This window comes from Neoarius graeffei, chromosome 4, assembly GCF_027579695.1.
Source record: "Neoarius graeffei isolate fNeoGra1 chromosome 4, fNeoGra1.pri, whole genome shotgun sequence".
Taxonomy (NCBI): domain Eukaryota; kingdom Metazoa; phylum Chordata; class Actinopteri; order Siluriformes; family Ariidae; genus Neoarius; species Neoarius graeffei.
The window spans coordinates 107,099,454-107,124,446 of NC_083572.1; the positions used below are offsets into that span (position 1 = coordinate 107,099,454).

Sequence of the window (24,993 nt, forward strand, 5' to 3'; positions counted from 1 at the left end):
TGACTCTGACAGCGTCCACTCCATCTCCCTTCTCAACATCTTGTCTACTTTAACTGCCAGCATTGCAGCTGCCAGCTCCAGCCATGGGATAGTCATCTGTTTCATAGGAGCGACTCTTGCTTTACCAAGCATGAAGGAGACATGTATGTCACCATTGTCAGCAGTCATTCTAAGGTAACTCACTGTGCCATATCCATGCTCGCTGGCATCAGTGGAGTGATGTAGCTCGGCTTGTCTGACTGGTTCAAATCCATGTGGTTTCACGCAACGAGCCACTTCAAAGCCCTCTAGCACACTCAGGTCATCAATCCACCTTCTCCACCTTTCAGATGCAGCTTGAGCAATTCTATCATCCCAGTCATACTTAGTCCTGCACAGGGCCTGTAACAACAACTTTGCAGGTAAAGTGACGGGGCATAGAAACCCAAGTGGATCGTAAATAGAGCTCACAATGGACAGTATGTTTCTACGTGTGTGAGGCTTTTCTTTCACAATGCTGTTGAACTTAAACATATCATCCTCAACACTCCACAACAGACCCAAGGCTTTTTCAATTGGCAACTTATCTCTGTCTAAGTCCAGCTCTCTGACCTCACAGGCTCGGTCCTCCTTTTGGAATGTGCTCCAGGACGGTTCGGCTGTTGCTCATCCACTTAGGCCCTGTCCACACGGCAACGGATTCAGGTGTATCTGATAAAATGTTTATCGTTTCGGCCTGGCGTCCACACGGCACCGGCGTTTTGGGTGCCCCAAAACGATATTTTTTTTGAGAACGGGTTCCAGAGTGGAAAAATCTGGCAACGGCGCCGTTGCGAAGTCATCTGGATGAGTAGAACGGATTTGTTTACGATGACGTCACAACCACATGACTAGAACAAGCAGCACTCTCGCTGTTTTGTATGAACCACTGCATTGCATTCACTTTTGTATACAGCTTTTCTTTTAAATAAACAAGTAACTGAACCATTTCTTGAATTTCTTTTTTTTATTGGATAAGACTGCTTTTCAAAATGTTCACACACAATATAAAAAGTTATATAAATTATATAAAAATGCTTTTCAAAATGTTCACACACAATAAGAAAATTAAGTTATATAAAACTATGCACACTAATAAAACTAATTTGTACACACAGAAGGCACGATTTCCTCACGTAGTCGCAGCCATCTTCTTGTTGTTGTGTGTTTGTTCCTGTGAGTGCTTCACGCCGGGTAGAGGAAGGGGTTTATGCGCATGAGTCCTACTTCTTCTATTGTTCTGGTGTCTCCGGTTTACGGTGTTTACAGATCCCAGCGTGCTCACGGGGCATGTGAGGACACTCCTCCTCACCAATCAGTGCACAGGGGAGTGTCTCTTCACGCCCCTAGCCCCACTCGGCTCGGTTGGGCTCACTTCAGCCCCATTCCAAAACCGTACGAGTTTTGGGTGCTGAGTAAGGCTGAAGTGAGCTCAGTCGTGCTGCTCTGAGGTAGTCGAAACGCGAGCCGTGTTGGGCTGAAAGTGAGCTGAAAAAGGGTAGTGGAAAAGGCCCATTAGAGAGATCCTGTGTCTGGGACTGGTTCATTAAGGGAGCAGATATTGAGCTTGACTGCCTTCTTCCACTGTTTGTTTGACTGCTGCAGTGACCACTAGCTTGCCTAACTGGCACTGTATTTTGAGTAGTATGAGTAATAGGACTCTGAAAATCAGGAGAATAAGACCGTTGGCCAGTGTCGTAAACCTGAACAGAAGAATGGCTAGGATAAGGAAACTGGACTTTGGCTCCCTGCTTAGGCCGTGTAGATGTATCAAACATGAGGTCATATTGTAATGGAAGCTCTTCTGCATCAAAGTATTCATTCATTGCACCCACAAGATCTAATTGCTTTTCTTCATTATAGTTTTCAAATGCAGTTTGTTCAGCATTTTTAAGGATATCAATTTTTGCCTTGTTTGCAGCCAATTCTGTATTTAACGCTAATGTTTCTCTTCTTTTTCTAAGTTCTTCCTTTTTCTGTTCAACTAATTCTTGCTCCTTTTCCAAAACGTGCTTTTCTTGCAGAGCCGCAGCCTTAGCCAATAGCGCAGCGCGCTCTGGCTCTGCGCAAATGAGCGCTGAGCTTGAAACATTTGATCTGATAGATGTACTGGAACGACGGCTGCTGACGGACAAAGCATCAATGTCGGGCAAATCTGCATTCGCTTCAGAAGAAAGAGGGCCAGCAGATAATAGAGTGGGCAGTACTGTGCGCTTCTGGATTGTCAGCAGCGGAGATCCATTTCGCTGCATTAGAAAGAAAAGAATTAATCTGTTTCATTCGCGGCTCATACCAATTTTGCATATCCGCTTCCTTGGCCTCTTTGCTCAAAGTTTGAATGTAAGCGCTATGAAGGCCTTCGAATTCTTGTAGCATTTCATGAAACCTCGCCATATTTTGCTTCACTTCATCAACGGATTCATTATCCAGGGATGAGAATGGGACATTTAAAAAAAACTCTGAAATGTCTGCCAACTTTCCCACATATACAGTGTTGGACAAAAGTTTACATACCCCAACAGAATGTTTCGTTTCTTGCCTATTTCTAAGAGAAATTGAATGATAATACACAAAAACCTTTATTTCACTTGTGGTTAATGGTTGGCTGAAGCCATTTATTGCATTCATTACTGCGTTTACTCTCTGAAAACCATGAAAACAACAAAAACTACCTAAATGACCCTGATCAAAAGTTTACATACCCCTCTGAATTGGCCTGAAAACCAGTACACAATTTGACATAAACAGGACTGAATGGCAATTAAAGGCAACTACCTTCACCTGTGATCTGTTTTCTTCTAATTAGTGGGTGAAAATAAAAGTCAGTAAATTGCTGGACTTTTGAGAGAACCTTTTATCCCTCATCCAGTGCTGCGCGTCATCTTTGAGATTGAGCCATGGGAAAATCAAAGGAATTGTCAAAGGACCTGCGTGAAAAGGTAGTTGAACTTTATAAATCAGAGAAGGGATATAAGAAAATATCAAAGCAATTAAAAATGTCAGTCAGCACTGTTCAAACAATAATCAAGAAGTGGAAAGTCAGGGGCTCTGTAGACACCAAAGGCCGTTCAGGTAGACCAAGAAAAATTTCACCCACCACTGCTAGAAGAATTGTGCGTGATGTAAAGAAGAAGCCCCAAATAACATCTGGTGAACTTCGAGATTCTCTGAAACAAGTTGATGTGGATGTTTCAAAGAGTACAATTAGGAGACTCTTGAGAAGAAATGGGCTGCATGGGAGAGTTGCCAGAAGAAAGCCCCTTCTACACAAATGCCACAAAGAAGCCCGTCTACAATATGCCAGACTGCACAGAGACACACCCCAAACCTTCTGGCAAAAAGTTGTGTGGAGTGATGAGACCAAAATTGAACTTTTTGGGCACAACACTAAACGTTACATCTGGCGAGGAATCAACAAGGCCTATGATGAAAAGTACGCCATTCCCACAGTGAAACATGGTGGTGGATCTCTGATGTTTTGGGGATGTGTGAACTACAAAGGCACTGGAAATTTGGTAAGAGTTGATGGCAGGATGAATGCAGTCACTTATCAAAAAATACTGGAGGAAAATCTACACGCCTCAGCCCGGAAGCTGCGCATAGGACGAACTTGGACATTCCAGCACGACAATGAACCAAAACACAAGGCCAAATCAACTCGTCAGTGGCTACAACAGCATAAAGTGAAGGTCTTAGAGTGGCCATCTCATGCCATGTACACACGTAGCCGGGTATTTTTAAAACCGAACATTTTCCCCCCCTCCGTTTATAAAAACGTTTTATCCACACCACCTCGTCTTCGAAAAAAATCCCTTCCACACATAACCGAACATCTGCGTTTTCAATCACATTCATAAGCATTCCAAACCCGTAGATGGCATTATTTCCCCAAATCCTCCCCCCTAATCACATCGCCTGTGCTCTTGGAGCAGTAGTTGGGCTTCTAAAATTAAACATGTAAATAGCACCTGCACAATAATTAACGCTTTCAAGGCACTACTCCGATCCATTACTCTTTAGCTAGCCGCACACTACGCCGATTTTCAGCGTACCGAGCCAACTGAAGTCGCGAGTCAGGCGTAAAGACTAGTTTTCGATGGTACCGACTCATCTCACAGCCGATTCGAAAAACTAATCGGGAGCCAGACTGATCGGCGAGAGTCGCTAGCAATAGCCAATCATATCTTTCGCATATAACACGTGACATCATTAAACACAATTTCTAGCGCGAGAAATACGTGTTGGTAGCACCTAATGCAGGTATATACTGTAATTCCATAGACTGAAGCTTTATCCATAGACACAGTGGGCTGGAAAGCCACTCTGCTCAAGTTGTGTGGCTGAATTCCAAATCGCTTTAACTCCCCTATATAAGTGCACTATTTAAGGTTGGAAATAATAGCTCATGCAGCCTAGATAGTGCGCTACATATTCCGTGTTGTGTCATTTGTAATTCAGCCTGTAGCATCTTCAAGTGTTGGATTTAACAGTAACTATATCCAATAGCCAATCACAAAGCTATTAAGTTGTCACGTGTCTCTTCAATCGCGACTGCACTCGTCAACAGTCGGGGGATATGTGCGTGCCCTGTCGGGAGTCGGCTCTGAAATGGGTCGGTTCGGTACCGCGTGGATCGCCGTGGTGTGCGGCTAGCTTAAGTCCATGCTTAATCTGGCTTCTGCAGTAAACAAAGGTCGCACGTTTGACGTCAGGGCAGATTTGTTGTCATTTTTTTGGCGCAGATTGCGACGTTCTAAAACGCAAACCTCCGGTTATCTCTGTCTACACGAAAAGGCATACACGGAGTTTTCAAAAATCTTCACTTTGCCCGGAGTTTTTTTAAATATTCGTTTTTGATGTGTTTTCATGTGGATGACAGGCCAAAACGTAGAAAAATATCTTCGATTTAGCAGGTACCCGACTACGTGTGGACGGGGTCTCAGTCTCCTGACCTCAACATTATTGAGCCACTCTGGGGAGACCTCAAACGTGCAGTCCATGCAAGACAGCCCCAGACTTTACAGGAACTGGAGGGGTTTTGCCAAGAAGAATGGGCAGCTTTACCATCTGAAAAGATAAAGAGACTCATTGACAACTATCACAAAAGACTTCAAGCTGTTATTGATGTTAAAGGGGGAAATACACAGTATTAAGAATTGGGGTATGTAAACTTTTAATCAGGGTCATTTGTGTAGTTTTTTTGTTGTCATAATGGTTTAAAAAGAGTTAACATTTTCTTGACAATAAATGGCTTCAGCCAACCATTAACCACAAGTGAAATAAAGGTTTTTGTGTATTATTATTCAATTTCTCTTAGAAATAGCCAAGAAACGAAACATTCTGTTGGGGTATGTAAACTTTTGCCCACCACTGTATATGAATGTTTTCAAATTCAATGATGGTTTAAAACGTTTCTAAACTTTAAGATAACAAATCCCTACAGATATAATTTTATGGAGGTAACCGTAACGATATATTGGATTCCTCCTGACTCTATCTTTCTTTGACAATTTAAGTAAAACGTACCTTTGTGCTTTTTTGTTTTGATGTGCTCCTGGACGTTTCTAGCTCCTCTGTTTCCATAATATGCGAGCACAGAATACACAGAACCTTTCCCGGCACGTCCACTTTTCGGATATGTTCCGTCAGGCACGTCGTCGCAGTTCGTGTCCCTATCTGCACGGTAACGCTACTATCGAGCCATGCCCATCGGAAACAGTTCTTTATCCTGTTCGATTTATCGATTTCCCTGGCACGATCCTCATTTTTGCGGTCCAAAACTTTCGCCATATCGGCGAAGTAACTTTGAAAACTAACCAAAATAACTAGAACTTAAGAAGTGGTCAAAACCGTGTACGTATAGCTTGTTTCTCTGCGAATTGTAGAAGTGAGATGAAACTAGCGCCAAAACGTTGCCGGAAATCGTCGTGAGTTGTCGTTAGCATAAATATTTGAAGAAACCAATGACGCAAATGCGACACTTTGCCAGCTCGCGAAGCACGCATTCGTGCAGCGGCGTCTTCATTGAATGGCTTTTCAGACATGTCTTGATCCGACTCCGATTCAGCCATTGTGCTTCTCATAAACAGTCTTCGTAATTTCTAATCACAACAAAACTATTTCCATCCCATGGCGTAAAGCATTACAATACACTTTGCTTTTCAAGTTAATTTGGCGACGTTTAGTTTGTGTCCATTCCAACACGCTCAACTTCCTTGTTTGTTTTCAGCGATTTTCTTTCTTCTATTCATGTATTCATGCATTTAAAATAAAGTTCATGAAATGTTCTTATTTTTCAGTCCAACCACATCCACAAACGTCCGCGATTCATTCCATTATTTAGATTCAAAGCACATACCTCTGCTGACTTTCCTTTGCTTGATTGTTTGGGGCGTCGGCCTTCTCCGACTCCTTCGCAATTTACAATCCTTTACGAAGTGTTCCAGTATTCCTTAACGAAGTCCACAGCGAAGTCATTGACTTGATTGTAGTGATTAAAACAGGTTAAGTTTTCCATTTTCCTTTGTTCCCATAGATCTTTAAACTTTTCCCATTTTGTTCACTTCCTTGGTTGTAAAGGGTGCAGGAGTCTGACGCGTGAAAGGATGAGGATACGTTTTTCCTCTACGATGAGCTGTTTATTAAACAAAAGAGGGGTAACATCAACTTGTAAAAATATAAAACAAGAAAAGTTTTGTTTGGTTCAGTGAGCTGGCTTGACGCAACAGGCCGACGTTCAGGCACAGTCGCGCGCACGCACTCGGTCACAATCACCCTCACCCTCATGATCAATGACTGTTGCGCGTTGCACCCCTACAGCCTCTAGGCTGCGTCACCACACCAGCTTAAATAGAAAGTATTGCCGCCACCTACAGGGGGACAATCATGACAACACACTAACACAATACATTTATGTGTATTAATGTCAGTTTATGCTTTAGTTCCTCACATTTTTATGCAATCATTTTGTTCAACCCACTGAATTAAAGCTGAAAGTCTGAACTTCAACTGCATCTGAATTGTTTTGTTCAAAATGCATTGTGGTAATGTACAGAACCAAAATTAGAAAAATGTTGCCTCTGTCCAAATATTTATGGACATAATTGTATATGCTGTATGGACATGGGATCAGAAAACAATTTTATTTATAAGCAGTAGCTACATGGACCCATAGGGGACCTCTGGTTTTGTTTTGTTTTTTTGCAAGATCTTCCTTCATATTCATCATAAGTGCTACCGGATGAGGTTTGTTTTGCCTGGCAGCACTTGTTTAAATATATCACTCAGTAGTGGTTAGCACTGTAGCCTCACAGCAAGAAGGTCCTGGGTTCGAGCCCCGTGGCCGGCGAGGGCCTTTCTGTGTGGAGTTTGCATGTTCTCCCCGTGTCCGCGTGGGTTTCCTCCGGGTGCTCCGGTTTCCCCCACAGTCCAAAGACATGCAGGTTAGGTTAACTGGTGACTCTAAATTGAGCGTAGGTGTGAATGTGAGTGTGAATGGTTGTCTGTGTCTATGTGTCAGCCCTGTGATGACCTGGCGACTTGTCCAGGGTGTACCCCGCCTTTCGCCCGTAGTCAGCTGGGATAGGCTCCAGCTTGCCTGCGACCCTGTAGAACAGGATAAAGCGGCTAGAGATAATGAGATGAGATGAGATGAGATTTTCTTTTTATTATATTGACCCATTCACAAACAAAGTCCCTAAATTTACCAGAACAACTCACTCATTGATTTCCTCACGCATGACAGAAACAGATTTACGTCACGGTTTTGGTTCTTCACGTCCCGGATGGAGCTCGGATGAAAAATACAAGTGGTGTATTTCCCAGTAAAACACTCATGTCTGCGTGATATAGATGCATAACGACTTAAAGCAACCGAAGAACTTCTTAACCTCCTAGGGCCTAGCGGTCACATACGTGGACAGCACTTTTTAGAAATTCAGAACAAGAATCCACATACTTTTTCTCAAAAAGTACATCTTATCAAAGATGATGCTTAGTTTTTATTCTAATCAGGTTCTAATAAGCCCAAACAGCAAAAAGAAATAAAAAATGCATGTAAAAAAAAACAGCTTGGGTCTTAGGAGGTTAAGGCAAAGAATGACCTTAAATGGCCGAGTCAGTGAACCCAGCAACTGGCGGCTGGAGTAAAAACCTGCTAAAGGATCTCCTGGGAGGAAAATTAGAAAATCCGGTGGTCACCGAGTGTAAAGGTTTTGCATCCATGTATTCCAAACGAACATAAATATAAGTCTTTATGAGCCTGTGAAAACGAAGGGATTATCTCATCTCATTATCTCTAGCCGCTTTATCCTTCTACAGGGTCGCAGGCAAGCTGGAGCCTATCCCAGCTGACTACGGGCGAAAGGCGGGGTACACCCTGGACAAGTCGCCAGGTCATCACAGGGCTGACACATAGACACAGACAACCATTCACACTCACATTCACACCTACAGTCAATTTAGAGTCACCAGTTAACCTAACCTGCATGTCTTTGGACTGTGGGGGAAACCGGAGCACCCGGAGGAAACCCACGCGGACACGGGGAGAACATGCAAACTCCACACAGAAAGGCCCTCGCCGGCCCCGGGGCTCGAACCCAGGACCTTCTTGCTGTGAGGCGACAGCGCTAACCACTACACCACCGTGCCGCCGAAGGGATTATGTTTTAAAAAAAAAAAATCCCTGGCTGGAAGTCCTAACTGGCTAACGGCCATTTTTGTTAAAGCTGCATTTCTGCCTCTCCATCCTGTGTGTAGGTTGTAAGCTGTTGGTTTACCCCGGAGCCTTTAACATGACCACAGGACCTGCTCACTGGGAGCTGCTTCAGAGAGCTCGGTCAGCCACGTTCCTGTCTCTTTATCACATCCCCTGCACTCGTCCGTCTTCTGCCTGTATGTCAGCGTTTGCTCGTGTTTCTCTGCTACAGGGCGGTGGATAATCAGGTGTACGTGGCCACGGCTTCACCAGCGAGAGATGAGGGCGCCAGTTACGTGGCCTGGGGTCACAGCTCGGTCGTTAACCCCTGGTTAGTACCGTGTCCTGTTTTTTGTGTACGAACTTGTTTGGTTTGTCATGTGACCAGATGTGTGGTACTCATTCATAGAAAAGCCAACACATTGTACTCAAAACTTACACCAAGAGAGCAGTCTTTTCTTTTTCCCTGCTGAATTTAACACCTTGATGAATCAATCAGCCTATGAATCTGGAATGATTGACAGTTTCGTAAGCGTTTCGGACGCCTCTGGAAGAAAGTGCTGACACCTTTCTGTTTTAGCCAGCATTAACTTTGTGCTCCAGTAGCTCTTCGGTTCTTCTGGATTGGTCACTGCCTGAGCGATATGTCCTGTCCCGTCCCGTCCCGGGTTTTAGCAACAACCCTCGTCTCACACTCCGGGAGAACTGGTGCAACTGAACTCGCTTTCCTTTTCTTGTAGTTTTCTTTTCCTTTAATTGTAGATACTGCACCCTCTTTCAATACGGGTTTATAGCCAACGCTCCTCAACAGATCAGAGGTTTCGTACGAGTCTTCAGTAAAATGTGCAGAGCAGAAGAGAGGCCACTTCGTAGGCGCCCAATGTGCCCGTGAACTTCTCACAAAACGCCTCCAAATCTTTCCAGTTTGAACGTTCTTGGGCCATGAATGCAATGTAAATCCACCTTCTGTCGTGTTGCTGCACCCGCCAGCAACACATCTACGTGGCATGACGATAAATTGGCTCAAAATGGAGGATTGGAGTTGCAGTCAGCTCTGTGTTTTAGTAAAGCGGAAATGGTGATGAGACCGATAGACTTCCTGCTGTGACGTCACGGATGTTAAGGTCATTCACTCAGACCGTTACCTATATAAATCACTTTAATCATAAAAATTACTATATTCTATTTATTGTTAACGCTTAACTATTCCTGTGCCATTCTTGAGGTCTCAAGGCATTTATAAACAAGAAGTGAGGCCATGGTTCTGCGTATATGCTTTAAGTTAAAGTACTGAAGTACTTGCTTTTAAAAATACGTAAGTACAGAGGTGGATAGTAACGAAGTACATTTACTTGAGTACTGTACTTAAGTACAATTTTGAGTATCTGTACTTTACTTGGGTATGACTTTTTGGCAACTTACGACTTTAACTTCACTACATTTGAAAGACAAATATCTTACTTTTTTCTCCGCTACATTTTTTTAAAAGATTTTTTTGGGGGCTTTTTTCACCTTTATTGGATAGGACAGTGTAGAGACAGGAAATGAGCGGGAGAGAGAGACGGGGAGGGATCGGGAAATGACCTCGGGTAGGAATCGAACCCGGGTCCCCGGATTTATGGTATGGCGCCTTATCCACCTGAGCCACGACGCCCCCCTCCGCTACATTTCTATCAAGGTCCTCGTTACTATGAAGTGGCTTTGAAAGGGTTTTTTTTTTCTTTTCTTTTCTAGAACGTGATTTGTTTTTTTCGCAGGTGACACTGAGACGGTCTATCAGTAATCACTAGGGTCACGTCACGTCCATAGACTGGATAAAATCAAGTTCAGTTATTTCTCAGCAGCGTTATTTAACACGATGAGTTGATGGCAGAATGAAAGGAGGCGGTTCTTCTAGAGAACGCACGCACTCATGGCTTTACCTGGAACCCATTTTTCAGTTTTCTGAAAGGATTAAAGATTCGTTTTGTTTGAAATGTTTGCTTTGTTTGCCGAAAACGGAACCACATCACGGCCTCCAAAAACTTGCCGTCCGACCTGCAGAAGCATATTGAGGGATGTAAACGTTTTATTCCAGGAGAAAGCTTGCAGTGTCTGCGCTTTTAGAGCTCGCGAGAACGTTGCGATAGCTATGCAGTCTGGTTCGTCAAATGACTTTCTATGGATTTGCCCGCCAAGTTGCCACAGTCTTGTCCACGGCTAACGTTAACACACAGCTAGTTAATTTGGACACTGTTAGTTAGCATTTAAAAACGGAGTTACGCTCAAGGCCAATTTATGCTGACAACCCAGTCCTCGCAGACGGTGTCGCAGACAGTGTCTGCGTAGCCCCCCCACCTTCGCAGACGCTCTGCGCGCACCTCCCAAAAATTGTGACCACCGCAGAAGCCTAGCAGACAGCGCCGCAGACAAGAGGGCTCTGATTGGTCCACTCTACATCCGCTGTACACACACTTCCGCTTCCCTACTTTCCCGGTTTGGTTTGTTTTCACGACCGGCATTTTTAAAAACACGAGCGAAGATGGAGCAGCACGAAGAGCGGTTGATTGAGGAAGTACGTACATCTATACGACTCCAGTTCTAGTCATTAAGTAACCGGAGGATAAACACTCCACTAACCACACCCACCAACTACTCCTAGCGACTTCGCGCCCCCTTGCGTTGTGCCGGTGAATAACATTGCGCACGCCTATTCCCCCGCTCAACAATAAATTACAACTGTCTGCGAAAAGCTATCTGCGAAAGCCTTGTCGCAAGAGCATGCAGAGGCCTTTACATGAATAACGTTAACTTATCTGAAGTCCTTTCAGAAATGTTTCAGCATAATCTTGCCAAATAAACAGAATGTAGAAATCTTTCTTTTCTAGTAGCGTTAGCGACCAATATGATTGAGTTTGAAAAGAGCTTGCTAGCATGTCAGGTGGAGTTTCACTGACTAGCTAGCTTAACGTTAAACCACCATGATTCCACAGGCAGATTCATATGTGCATGAATACGTACACTTGGGCGCATGCAAGACCTGTGAGATGGACAGTATTGTACTAGTCAGTCACAACAAATTGCTGGAATTTTTTGTTTTGATGTCAGATGACGGTACTGACCTGTGTTCTTTGCTCTTGCAGGGGTGAAGTGATCACCAAAGCACAATCGGAAGAAAGCATAGTGTACGCCGATATTGGTGAGTTGTGTTTTTTTTTTTTTCCCCAACAAATCTCATCCACGTGACTTTAATTAACCGGCCACTCTATTAGGAACACCCATACATCCACCTGCTGCTCTGTTTGATGCAGTTCTCTAATCAGCCGATCCCACGACAGCAGCACTGTAGAGGCTTGTTCTTAGTGAGACCTTGAGAAAAGTGCTATAGCTTACACTGATGAAGTCTCTGACCACCAGTGATGGGAATAACGGCATTAGAAATTAACGGCGTTACTTTTTTTAGTAACGAGTAATCTAACTAATTACTTTTTACATCGTTATAACGCCGTTCCTGTTACTTACAATAAAATACTATGCGTTACTTTATTAAAGCTGTTCTCATCTGGCACGCTGCTCGTTCAGCCTTTCTTTACTCTGCTTTCGTGTGGGGCGGGGAGACACGAGACAGCGGCACAGTAAGCCAATCAGAGTAGATTTGGACAACATACGTAGGTAGGCCACGCCTACTGCGCACTCTTTCAATCGGAAGACACAGCGATGGCGAGCGGTCAGCCCAGCACTGCGCTTTCACACTGGAAATACAGCCAGGACTTTTCATTACTTGAAATAAAAGGCAAGAGTGTTTACGTGCAATGCACATTATGTCGAGGAACAAAGCGTTTGTCCTCGTCAGTGGCCAGTAATTAGTAACAATTTTAATAACTACAAAAATATATTACATTTAATAGATGTCTTATCTCACATTGTCCCACAAAATTATTAATATAGTGTAGATAACGTTACTAATTGGTTCTGTTAAGTGTCCATTTCAGTCATTAAACACATTTAACATTCACTTTTATTATGATTACACTAATTGAATTTGATTTTTTTTGAGGGGGAACAAAATGTAACGGAATAATTACTTTCCCTGGTAATTAGTTACTTTTATGACAAAGTAACTCCGTTACTAACTCAGTTACTTTTTGGGAAAAGTAACTAGTAACTATAACTAATTACTTTTTGAAAGTAACGTGCCCAACACTGCTGACCACTGTTTCCACTCTCAATGTCCATGTGCCTGGCAATAAATCCACTTGAAACGTCTTGAAAGTTGAACTTTAATCCTCGGTTTAACAATTACAACGGTTCTAAGATGCAGAGAGTCAGATGCAGAGAGTCAGGTAAGAAAAACTGTTCGCTTCCACGGCTTCTCGAGATCTACCCTGAGAAGCGCGAGACCGTTCTTCTATAGCTGAATGAATTCTAATTCTTGAGAAGCGTGAGACAGTTCTAATTCTAACCTTGCCACATATTCGTCATCATTTTAATCATGAAATAAACTACTTGTATGAAATTACAAATTCAAATGAAATCATTTATACCAGGGCGGCACGGTGGTGTAGTGGTTAGCGCTGTCGCCTCACAGCAAGAAGGTCCTGGGTACGAGCCCCGTGGCCGGCGAGGGCCTTTCTGTGCGGAGTTTGCATGTTCTCCCCGTGTCCGCGTGGGTTTCCTCTGGGTGCTCCGGTTTCCCCCACAGTCCAAAGACATGCAGGTTAGGTTAACTGGTGACTCTAAATTGACCGTAGGTGTGAATGTGAGTGTGAATGGTTGTCTGTGTCTATGTGTCAGCCCTGTGATGACCTGGCGACTTGTCCAGGGTGTACCCCGCCTTTCGCCCGTAGTCAGCTGGGATAGGCTCCAGCTCGCCTGCGACCCTGTAGAAGGATAAAGCGGCTAGAGATGATGATAATGAGATGAATTCTACTTTGGCCACAACAAGCACAATGCATCAAATCACACAGATGCAAATCAAGAGCTTCAGTTAACATTCACACCGTTCAAACATCAGAACGGGGAAAATTGTGATCTCACAGTGAAGTGTGGAAACAAACGCCTTGTTGATAACAGGAATGGCCAGATTGGTTTGAGCTGCCAGGAAGGATATAGTACCTCATATAATCACTCTTTACAACCGTGGTGAGCAGAAAAGCATCTCAGCATGCAACAGAAACCAGAACAACACATTGGGTTCCACTCCTGCAGTCAAGAACTTAAAAAAAAAAATCTTGAGACCAAGAACAAGTTCCTATTAAAGTGGCCGGCGAGTGTATTCCACGATCGGGTTATTATGTTTGAGCCATTCTTGTTTTCCCCCTTGTAGACCTGCAGTACTTGGCTGACGTGCGTCAACAGATCCCGATCACAACACAGAGACGTAACGATATATACACGGTCCACGCTGTTAACGAGGGATGAGTCTGCCTGATTAAGACCCTGTTTACACCTGGTGGCTTCGTGCGTCTCCGATCTCAGTTGGATTCTGATATTTTCAGCTTTTCACATCGCATCCAAATCAGTTTATTATGATTCACTGTTTGTGTTTTTGTGCTCCTTTTGAGAATATGATTATACCTGAAACCAGAAGGATATGTAAATAAAAAATAAAATAAATTTTAAATAAGTTCAAGAACTTAAAGCAAAAATGAAGTGATTTTATCTACAATGATTCCTATATACCGTATTTTTCGGACAATAAGTCGCACTTTTTTTCATGGTTCGGCTGGCCATGCGACTTATACTCCGGTGCGACGTATATAATGGGTTTTTTTTTTTTTTCACCGTGGAATAACTGGAGCTGATGCTGAGTCTGATGACAGCCACGCAGAAGAAGAGGAAACGGCGCTTCGTCTGCCGCTGGAGTTGGCAGAGTTGTTGAGAAGCGACACCGAGGATGAGGAATTCAATGGATTTGCTGATTTGGAGTGAAATCATCAGCTTGATAAACTTGATTGACCTGTGTTTTATTATTAATGATAGGCCTATAGTTATTTAAATAAGTTATGTAGTGATTTTAGGCAGTGCTTAATTTGTGAAGTGGGAGGTCCCAGAACGCAGGAGGTGGGTGGGTCCGGCGACTTAAAAAAAAAAAAAAAGGCGGGGGATGGTTTACTATAACTTTATGCACATGCGCTTATTGTGTGTGTAAAATAATAATAATAATAATAATATCAGACATTATGATCTTAGAAAACGTTTTAGTGACGAACAGTTACAGACAGTAATATGTCGTGATATTATATTATAAAATATTAATTTTTATTAGTCTATATATTAAATTATATATTACATTTATCTTCTAAAATAACAGACTGTACTCATCACAACCGGTTTATTTCACCATTGGAGATCAGATCACACAAGACATGAGTTAAATGACTCATTTTAAGGATTTAAGTAGGGGATTTAAAAGCGGTTGTTGTTTTTTTTCACTAGACGGTTGTTTTTACTACCGTACCTGTCTTTGGAGATGATATACCTATAGCCTACTTGACCTCTGATTTAATGAAATAAAATTCGACAAAAATGAAGAATGACACTCCTCGATGATGACTACAGCTTTAATAACACAGATGAAAGAGCCATGGGGCGATAATAAGCCCTACTGGTAAAAATAATCTAAAAGCAAACTGATTAATGCATCAGGAATAGGCTACTAATATTAGTTATAATAATAATAATATAGGCTATTAGTAATAACGATAGTGATAGTATTAAAGATAGTAGTAGATATTTAAAATAATCAGACTAGGCTACTTACAGGGCAAAGTGCGCGTTATCACTGCTCAGCTGTTCGTTTATTAAATAAACAATGCAGTCGCGCAGTAACCACGCGCCGCTTATCAGATACAATCACAGATTCCATGGATAGAATAACCCTTCAAAAAAGTGCGACTTATAGTCCGGTGCGACGTATATATGTTTTTTTCGTCTTCATAATGCATTTTTTGGCTGATGCGACTTAAACTCCGGAGCGACGTATAGTCCGGAAAATACGGTACATATATTGCACCTGAGTTAAGGATGCATGGTGTGAGGGGATTTTTAATGGATGAACATTATTATTCTCTGCGTTTCTGTGTGTTGAGCTCAAGTGGCCTATACTGAGAAAGATGTTTTTTCCTATGTTGTAATCGCTTTTCTGTGGCCTTGGTGGTAATGAGCAGGGTGCTTGAGTTCATCCTAGCTTGCATCTTCTCATGATGTAACCACCTCTCCTGACCTTGGTGGTGATAAGCAGGGTGCCTGAGTTCTCATAACTACGCATCCGCCCGCACGCCAGGTGCACGCTCTAACAAAGCTTCATAGAAAATCTTGAGCCAATCACGTGAAGATGCAAGCAGTAAGCAAATGCCTTTAGACTATAATAGATAGCAGCCTCTAAAACACAACTCGGAGAGTGCACGCGTACTCTCGCATCACTAGAGGTGATGTTCTGCTTTAATTTTCTTTCTTTCCTTTCTTATATACCTTTGTATGATTTACTTTAATAAATGACTGAAAAGACGACTGTTAAGCGTTCTGAAGTGTTTATTAGAAATTTCCATTACAATGGTAAGACAGTGTACCACAGTGGCATTGTACAGCTTGACAGCAACAGGTAGGAATGATTTCCTGGGTCTCTCAGTTGTGCAGCGTGGAAGAATCAGCTGTTTACCGAACGTGCTCCTGTGGCTGATCAGCTCCTCATGTAGAGGGTGGGAAGGACGGTCTAAGATCGTTTGTTTTTATTTTGGACAGTGTACTCTTCTCCAGCACCACTGTCAGAGAGTCCAGTTCCTCGCCTACAACATGACCAGCCTTCCTGATGATCTTATTGAGTCTGTTAGTGTCCTTCACCTTCAAGCTGCTGCCCCAGCAGACGACAGCGTACAGGATGGCGCTGGCCACCACAGACTCATAGAACATCCGCTGCATCGTTCGGTAGATGTTGAAGGACCTCAGGCGTCTCAGAAAATAGAGACAGCTCTGGCCTTTTTTGTATTGTAATGGAAACTTCTAATAAACGCTTCAGAATGCTTAGCAGTTGTCTTTTCAGTTATTTATTATAGTAGATCATATAAAATAGGAAAGGAAGAAGAGAAGACGACACCACTTCAGTGATGCCGTGAGTACGTGTACAACCCCGATTCCAAAAAAGTTGGGACAAAGTACAAATTGTAAATAAAAATGGAATGCAATGATGTGGAAGTTTCAAAATTCCATATTTTATTCAGAATAGAACATAGATGACATATCAAATGTTTAAACTGAGAAAATGTATCATTTAAAGAGAAAAATTCGGTGATTTTTAAATTTCATGACAACAACACATCTAAAAAAAAGTTGGGACAAGGCCATGTTTCCCACTGTGAGACATCCCCTTTTCTCTTTACAACAGTCTGTAAACGTCTGGGGACTGAGGAGACAAGTTGCTCAAGTTTAGGGATAGGAATGTTAACCCATTCTTGTCTAATGTAGGATTCTAGTTGCTCAACTGTCTTAGGTCTTTTTTGTCGTATCTTCCGTTTTATGATGCGCCAAATGTTTTCTATGGGTGAAAGATCTGGACTGCAGGCTGGCCAGTTCAGTACCCGGACCCTTCTTCTACGCAGCCATGATGCTGTAATTGATGCAGTATGTGGTTTGGCATTGTCATGTTGGAAAATGCAAGGTCTTCCCTGAAAGAGACGTCATCTGGATGGGAGCATATGTTGCTCTAGAACCTGGATATCCCTTTCAGCATTGATGGTGTCTTTCCAGATGTGTAAGCTGCCCATGCCACACGCACTAATGCAACCCCATACCATCAGAGATGCAGGCTTCTGAACTGAGTGCTGATAACAACTTGGGTCGTCCGTCTCCTCTTTAGTCCGAATGACACGGTGTCCCTGATTTCCATAAAGAACTTCAAATTTTGATTCATCTGACCACAGAACAGTTTTCCACTTTGCCACAATCCATTTTAAATGAGCCTTGGTCCGGAGAAGACGTCTGCGCTTCTGGATCATGTTTAGATACGGCTTCTTCTTTGAACTATAGAGTTTTAGCTGGCAACGGCGGATGGGACAGTGAATTGTGTTCACAGATAATGTTCTCTGGAAATATTCCTGAGCCCATTTTGTGATTTCCAATACAGAAGCATGCCTGTATGTGATGCAGTGCCGTCTAAGGGCCCGAAGATCATGGGCACCCAGTATGGTTTTCCGGCCTTGACCCTTACGCACAGAGATTCTTCCAGATTCTCTGAATCTTTTGATGATATTATGCACTGTAGATGATGATATGTTCAAACTCTTTGCAATTTTACACTGTCGAACTCCTTTCTGATATTGCTCCACTATTTGTCGGCGCAGAATTAGTGGGATTGGTGATCCTCTTCCCATCTTTACTTCTGAGAGCCGCTGCCACTCCAAGATGCTCTTTTTATACCCAGTCATGTTAATGACCTATTGCCAATTGACCTAATGAGTTGCAATTTGGTCCTCCAGCTGTTCCTTTTTTGTACCTTTAACTTTTCCAGCCTCTTATTGTATGGAGAGATTTTTGTTTCTTTATTATCCGTACTCGCAGACACCATGATCCACGCGAATGATATAATATTCAAACGCAAGTACAAAATTCGTGACTTGTACATTGGGATTTGCACGCATGTATCAGGTTTTGCATGTGCATCTGTACTGAAATTTCGTTTGCGACTCCTGCGTTCTTTGTGTGAAGTGATGAATCTGCATTTGCAGATCACCCAACACGCGGATGAATCCTTGCTTCCGCCTGCGTAATTTTGAGACATTCATTTCGCACTTTTCCAATCCGATCCGCATACGCAAAGGTCTCAGTCCACACGCCAGAGGCTTGCACCCCCCTCCAGTAGAGGGCGGTGTTTCTACTTTACCAAAGTTCACTCCGGTTCGGCTATGGACACAAATCATAAGCTCATAAGGTAAGTCAGCTAAGTCAGTTGTGAAAGTCAGCTTTATTGTTACACAAAGGAATCAAAATTACGTGTCTCACTGTTTCGTGCATAGACAAAGACAGAACAAACATTAAATTCAGAGCATGAAGTAAAGTATGGTATTATGTTCTTAACCATCCTAGGTTTAACAAGTAACATTATTGTAATAACATTTTTACTAGCGACTACAGTATCCTCAAATACATACAGCTGAACATCTTGTAGTGTGTGTGTGTGTGTGTGTGTGCATTATTTATTTTGAGCATGTATCTTGGTTTACAAAAATGCGAAGTGTTACTGCATGTCTTTACATGTTGTTCCCCCAGATACAATATCGTCATCTTTGGCTGCATAGATGGCTTTTCCCGTAAGGTGAGTACAGCGCAAAAGTCCAATCGTCCATGCCGTTTTATGGTAATCCAAGTGTGGTCACAGAATATTGGCTTTGCCATGTATTTACATAAATTTGAAAACAAAAAAGGCAATTTGAGACACATTGTGTTTGCTTACCTGCTTGTTTATGTCAGAAGCTATGGTTGAACGTTTTTTTTTTTCTAAACTTGCGTCCATCTTGTCAACAGATAATGTACCTGAGAGCTGCAGACAATAATCGGTCTGAAACAAACCTAGCCTTCTTCCAAGAGGCAGTTCAGGAATTCGGCTATCCACTCAGGTGAAATTTCACTTGGGTCCACTATGTCAAGGAACTGCTAACCATGGCACAACTATTCAGATAATCTTATTGACCATGTCTACATGCCTTAAAGGAACAGACCGCCGTATTTCTATAAATGTGTTCTTCTCTGAACTGAGACAGGCTGATGGGTAGCTCTCTGAGCTCTGTGCGTGCCCCCAGTCAGTTAGACGCGCCCCCCAAAGTTGTTAGAATGTAGCTAGGCTCAGCAAAGTGGGTGGCATTTTTTCGGGCTAACGTTAGATATGACCAAGCTCTTCCACATTTTCCCTGGACACTTACAATGTTGAGCGTTCACGCCATTGCATTGGATTGACGGTGTTGCCATGTCATTCAGATGTTTTCCAGGTTCCTTATAGTCCTCCTCTGTGAAATGCTCAGAGCAAACTCGCCAGGTCTTCACAACTTCCAGTGTTGAGGGATCCAGTTGTAACGCAACTAGCTTCTAGCTGCTATCCAAACTTGCCGTTGTTTGTAGTAGGTTGGATTTGTGTGAAACATCACAGGACTGTATACCCTCGACTTGTTGTCTCAACCCAGCAAGATGCATTTAACAACCATTACATGCATTTCAATATAGAAATACGGTGGTCTCTTCCTTTAAATTATTTCATTCATTTCTGAGCCTGATGATTGGCTGATATTAGTTAGCATACGGTAAAACAGGCTTGCCCGAAAAGGGGTAGAGGACTATTACAGTACGTGTTCCCTATCACCTTCAATTTCACTACCATTATACAAACACAATTGCTTGACGTCTGTGATATTCATTCCCGTCTCATGTAGGACCTGTTTACACGTATATGGATATTTTTGTAAACGTACAGTAAACATCAAGCGAGCCACTCCAACATTCTCTCCCCCTTGATCTGCTTGAACTCTATGCAAAATATTGTCAATAAAACATAAAATAAGGTGTGGCAAAGAATATCATTTAACAAGCATACAAGGAACTTACAAAGAGCAAATAAAGGACAGCTTCTTTACTGTGATATTGGACTGGTGCAGTGGACATGTGGGAAAGGGAAAATGTGAAAAGGGATATGGGACCTACTGATTAGGGACTTGCGCTACGTTCACACTGCAAGGCTTAATGCTCAATTCCGATTTTTTTGTGAGGTCGTTCACATTAACAAAAATATGCGACTTGTATGTGATCCTCAGTATGAACGAAAAGCGACCTAAAAGTGTTCCGCATGCGCACTGCAGGATACGACGACGTCACACGCAGTGAGCATGGCCAGTGTTTACGGAAGTAAAACCGCCCGGTTGCGGTATGACCCATCCAATCTAGCTTGAATAGCTGTATTCCCCCAAATGGAAATCAGCTCCCTAACCTCTGCGTCCTTCCATTGAGAAGATTCAGAACCTTCACAGCATTGATGTCATGCGCAGGGGCGCAGATACGTTTTTTGAACTGGGGGGGGGACAAAGCTGCCAGCAAACCAACCCCAACCCCAATATGCCTGTCAAACTCGTTGTGGGTTACCATAGCAACCAAGCTCGAGCTCGCAACCTGTGCAGTCTGCGCAGCTCAACCAACCGAATATCAGTCTTTGTTTTGTTTTATGTGAATTGTTGCAACTATGTATGTACTGCCGTGCACCTCAATAAACCGAATGGTAATTAGTCTTTTGATTTTTCCGTGAGGTTTGCCTTATGCAAAGAAAGACAGCATAGACGTTTTTTCCTCCCTATAAGTGGGGGGGACCGAGCGAGGTGAATTTAAATCTGGGTGGGACGAGTCCCACCCTCTATCTGCGCCCGTGATTATGCGCCATGTTGTTGTAACTTTTTTGAGAGACCCGCCGCCTACTTCAGCGCAGAATAGTGACGTTTGTGGCTTGTTGATGACGTGTAAGTCGGATGAATGCGACCTGGCGGTTCAGACTGAAGTCGCATATGAAAAGAGCGGATAGGAATCGGAATTAGGACCACATATCCAAACGGCCTGGGTCGGATTTGAAAAAAATCAGATCTGTGTCGTTCATATTGTCAATAAAAGATCGGATACAGGTCACATATGGACGAAAAGATCGGATTTGAGTCACTTCAGCCTGCAGTGTGAACGTAGCCTTGGTTACACGTATGTGGATATTTTTAAACGCTGATTTTTTTTTTTTACCCGTTTACATAAAAACACGGCATGTGGATAAAAATAAAAACGCCATTGTGACTGGTGTGTTTCAGAAATCTCCACTTAAAACCCCTACTTTAAAAATATCCACTTTAGGGAGCTAAAACTCTGTTTATGTGTAACAAAAGGCCCAAACGGATACGTTTACAAAAATATCCATATACGTGTAAACAGGTCCTACATGAGACGGGAATGAATATCACAGATGTCAAGCAATTGTGTTTGTATAATGGTAGTGAAATTGAAGGTGATAGGGAACACGTACTGTAATAGTCCTCTACCCCTTTTCGGGCAAGCCTGTTTTACCGTATGCTAACTAATATCAGCCAATCATCAGGCTCAGAAATGAATGAAATAATTTAAAGGAAGAGACCACCGTATTTCTATAATGAAATGCATGTAATGGTTGTTAATAAATGCATCTTGCTGGGTTGAGACAACAAGTCGAGGGTATACAGTCCTGTGATGTTTCACACAAATCCAACCTACTACAAACAACGGCAAGTTTGGATAGCAGCTAGAAGCTAGTTGCGTTACAACTGGATCCCTCAACACTGGAAGTTGTGAAGACCTGGCGAGTTTGCTCTGAGCATTTCACAGAGGAGGACTATAAGGAACCTGGAAAACATCTGAATGACATGGCAACACCGTCAATCCAATGCAATGGCGTGAACGCTCAACATTGTAAGTGTCCAGGGAAAATGTGGAAGAGCTTGGTCATATCTAACGTTAGCCCGAAAAAATGCCACCCACTTTGCTGAGCCTAGCTACATTCTAACAACTTTGGGGGGCGCGTCTAACTGACTGGGGGCACGCACAGAGCTCAGAGAGCTACCCATCAGCCTGTCTCAGTTCAGAGAAGAACACATTTATAGAAATACGGCGGTCTGTTCCTTTAAGGCATGTAGACATGGTCAATAAGATTATCTGAATAGTTGTGCCATGGTTAGCAGTTCCTTGACATAGTGGACCCAAGTGAAATTTCACCTGAGTCGATACACTGTAAAAAAAGAATAGTTGAGAATACTTGAAATTTCAAGGCAACCGTCTGCATTAAGAATTTTATGTTTTGCCAACGATGTGCCCATGATAATCCAAACTATGATAAAACTGTTATCTTTATTAAGAACTCTTAATTAAGTCAATTTTCAATTCCTCATTCTGCCAACATAGATTTCTCTTTTTGCTGAACAGTGGCATTCACAGTAGTACAAAAAGGCAATTGAGGTTATCACAATTTTTTTTTTTTTAGATTTTTTTGGGGCTTTTTTCACCTCTATTTGGATAGGACAGCGTAGAGACAGGAAATGAGCGGGAGAGAGAGAGACGGGGAAGGATCGGGAAATGATCTCGGGTCGGAACCGAACCCGGGTCCCCGGATTTATGGTATGGCGCCTTATCCACCTGAGCCACGACGCCCCTGAGGTTATCACAATTTATCATTAAACTATACATGCCTTTTTTCATTGTTCTACACAATTACAAAAATTTTTAAAACCCACGTCGTGGGTATGGTGTCATGGCTCAGGTGGATAAGGCGCCATACCATAAATCCGGGGACCCGGGTTCGATTCCGACCCGAGGTCATTTCCCGATCCCTCCCCGTCCCGCTCATTTCCTGTCTCTACACTGTCCTATCCAAATAAAGGTGAAAAAAGCCCCCCAAAAAAGTCTGATAACCTCAATTGCCTTTTTGTACTACTGTGAATGCCACTGTTCAGCAAAAAGAGAAATCTATGTTGGCAGAATGAGGAATTGAAAATTGACTTAATTAAGAATTCTTAATAAAGATAACAGTTTTATCATAGTTTGGATTATCATGGGCACATCGTTGGCAAAACATAAAATTCTTAATGCAGACTGTTGCCTTGAAATTTCAAGTCTGCTCAACTATTCTTTTTTTACAGTGTAGCCGAATTCCTGAACTGCCTCTTGGAAGAAGATTGGAACGTAAATGGCGTCAAACAAAATTGGTAGTGTTCAAATTGGCGTGGAAGGAGAGCTTCCTGAAGTATAGAAAAGCTCTTAGTGCTGCGAGATCAACATATCTCTCCTCCCTAATAGAAGATAACAAAAATAATCCTAGATTCCTATTTAATACTGTAGCAAAATTAACCAGGAATAAGTCCACTATAGACACATGCACACCTGCAGTATGGAGTAGCAACGACTTCATGAATTTTTTTAATGACAAAATTGAGAATATCCGACAAAAAATTCAAACTACTAATTTAAGGTTAGACAATGAAAGTGACCTCGTAGTTAACAATATAACTGTATCAGATCATCAGTTAGAATGTTTTACTCCCCTAAAAGAAACTGAATTACTTTCATTAATCTCTACATCAAAAGCCTCAACTTGCGTACTAGATCCCTTACCGACACATCTATTCAAACAGATAATGCCTGGAGTAATTGAACCGCTTCTAAAAATAATAAATTCTTCTCTTATGATTGGCTATGTACCCAAATCCTTTAAACTAGCAGTTATCAAACCCCTGATTAAAAAACCTGACCTTGATCCCTGTCAGCTGTCCAATTATCGGCCAATATCAAACCTCCCCTTTATCTCCAAGATCCTTGAAAAAGCTGTGGCACAGCAGTTATGCTCATATTTACATAGGAATAACATCCATGAAATGTATCAGTCAGGATTTAGACCTCATCATAGCACAGAGACAGCACTGGTTAAAGTAGTAAACGACCTACTGTTGGCGTCTGATCAGGGCTGTGTCTCGCTACTTGTGTTGCTTGACCTTAGTGCAGCATTTGATACCATTGATCATTCCATTCTTCTGGATAGACTAGAAAATGTTGTGGGAGTTAAGGGAATGGCCCTCTCCTGGCTCAGGTCTTATCTAACTGATCGTTATCAGTATGTTGATATAAATGGTGATATTTCTAGACGTACCGAGGTAAAGTTTGGTGTTCCACAAGGTTCTGTCTTGGGTCCACTGCTTTTTTCTCTATATATGTTACCTCTGGGCGATATTATTCGTAAACATTGTATTAGTTTCCACTGTTATGCTGATGACACACAGTTGTATGTCTCTGCAAAACCTGATGAGAGACACCAGCTTAATAGAATTGAGGAATGTGTGAAGGACATTAGACACTGGATGCTTATAAATTTCCTTCTGCTTAACTCTGACAAGACTGAAGTACTTGTGCTAGGACCACATACAGCTAGAAGTAAGTTTTCTGATTACACAGTAACTCTGGATGGCCTTTCTGTTTCTTCACGTGCAGCAGTAAAAGACCTCGGAGTGATTATTGACCCCAGTCTTTCATTCGAAACTCACATTGATAACATCACCCGGATAGCTTTCTTTCATCTCAGAAATATTGCAAAGATAAGAAATTTAATGTCATTGCATGATGCAGAAAAACTAGTCCATGCTTTCGTTACCTCCAGGTTGGATTATTGTAATGCCTTACTGTCTGGATGTTCCAATAAGTGCATAAACAAGCTCCAGTTAGTTCAAAATGCCGCAGCAAGAGTCCTTACTAGAACAAGAAAATATGACCACATC

General features: G+C 42.4%; 1 protein-coding gene across 1 annotated transcript in view; it reads left to right on the forward strand.

The window, feature by feature from the left end:
- Positions 1–14,851, forward strand: part of nit2 (nitrilase family, member 2) — a 63,551-nt gene extending 48,700 nt beyond the window's left edge. The window contains exons 7-10 of the mRNA XM_060920132.1: positions 8,776–8,854; positions 8,946–9,044; positions 11,836–11,891; positions 14,019–14,851. Of these exons, the coding sequence (XP_060776115.1) occupies positions 8,776–8,854; positions 8,946–9,044; positions 11,836–11,891; positions 14,019–14,113 (329 nt within the window). The 3' untranslated portion in view covers positions 14,114–14,851. The remainder of the gene's footprint in view (positions 1–8,775; positions 8,855–8,945; positions 9,045–11,835; positions 11,892–14,018) is intronic.
- Positions 14,852–24,993: the final 10,142 nt, after the last annotated feature.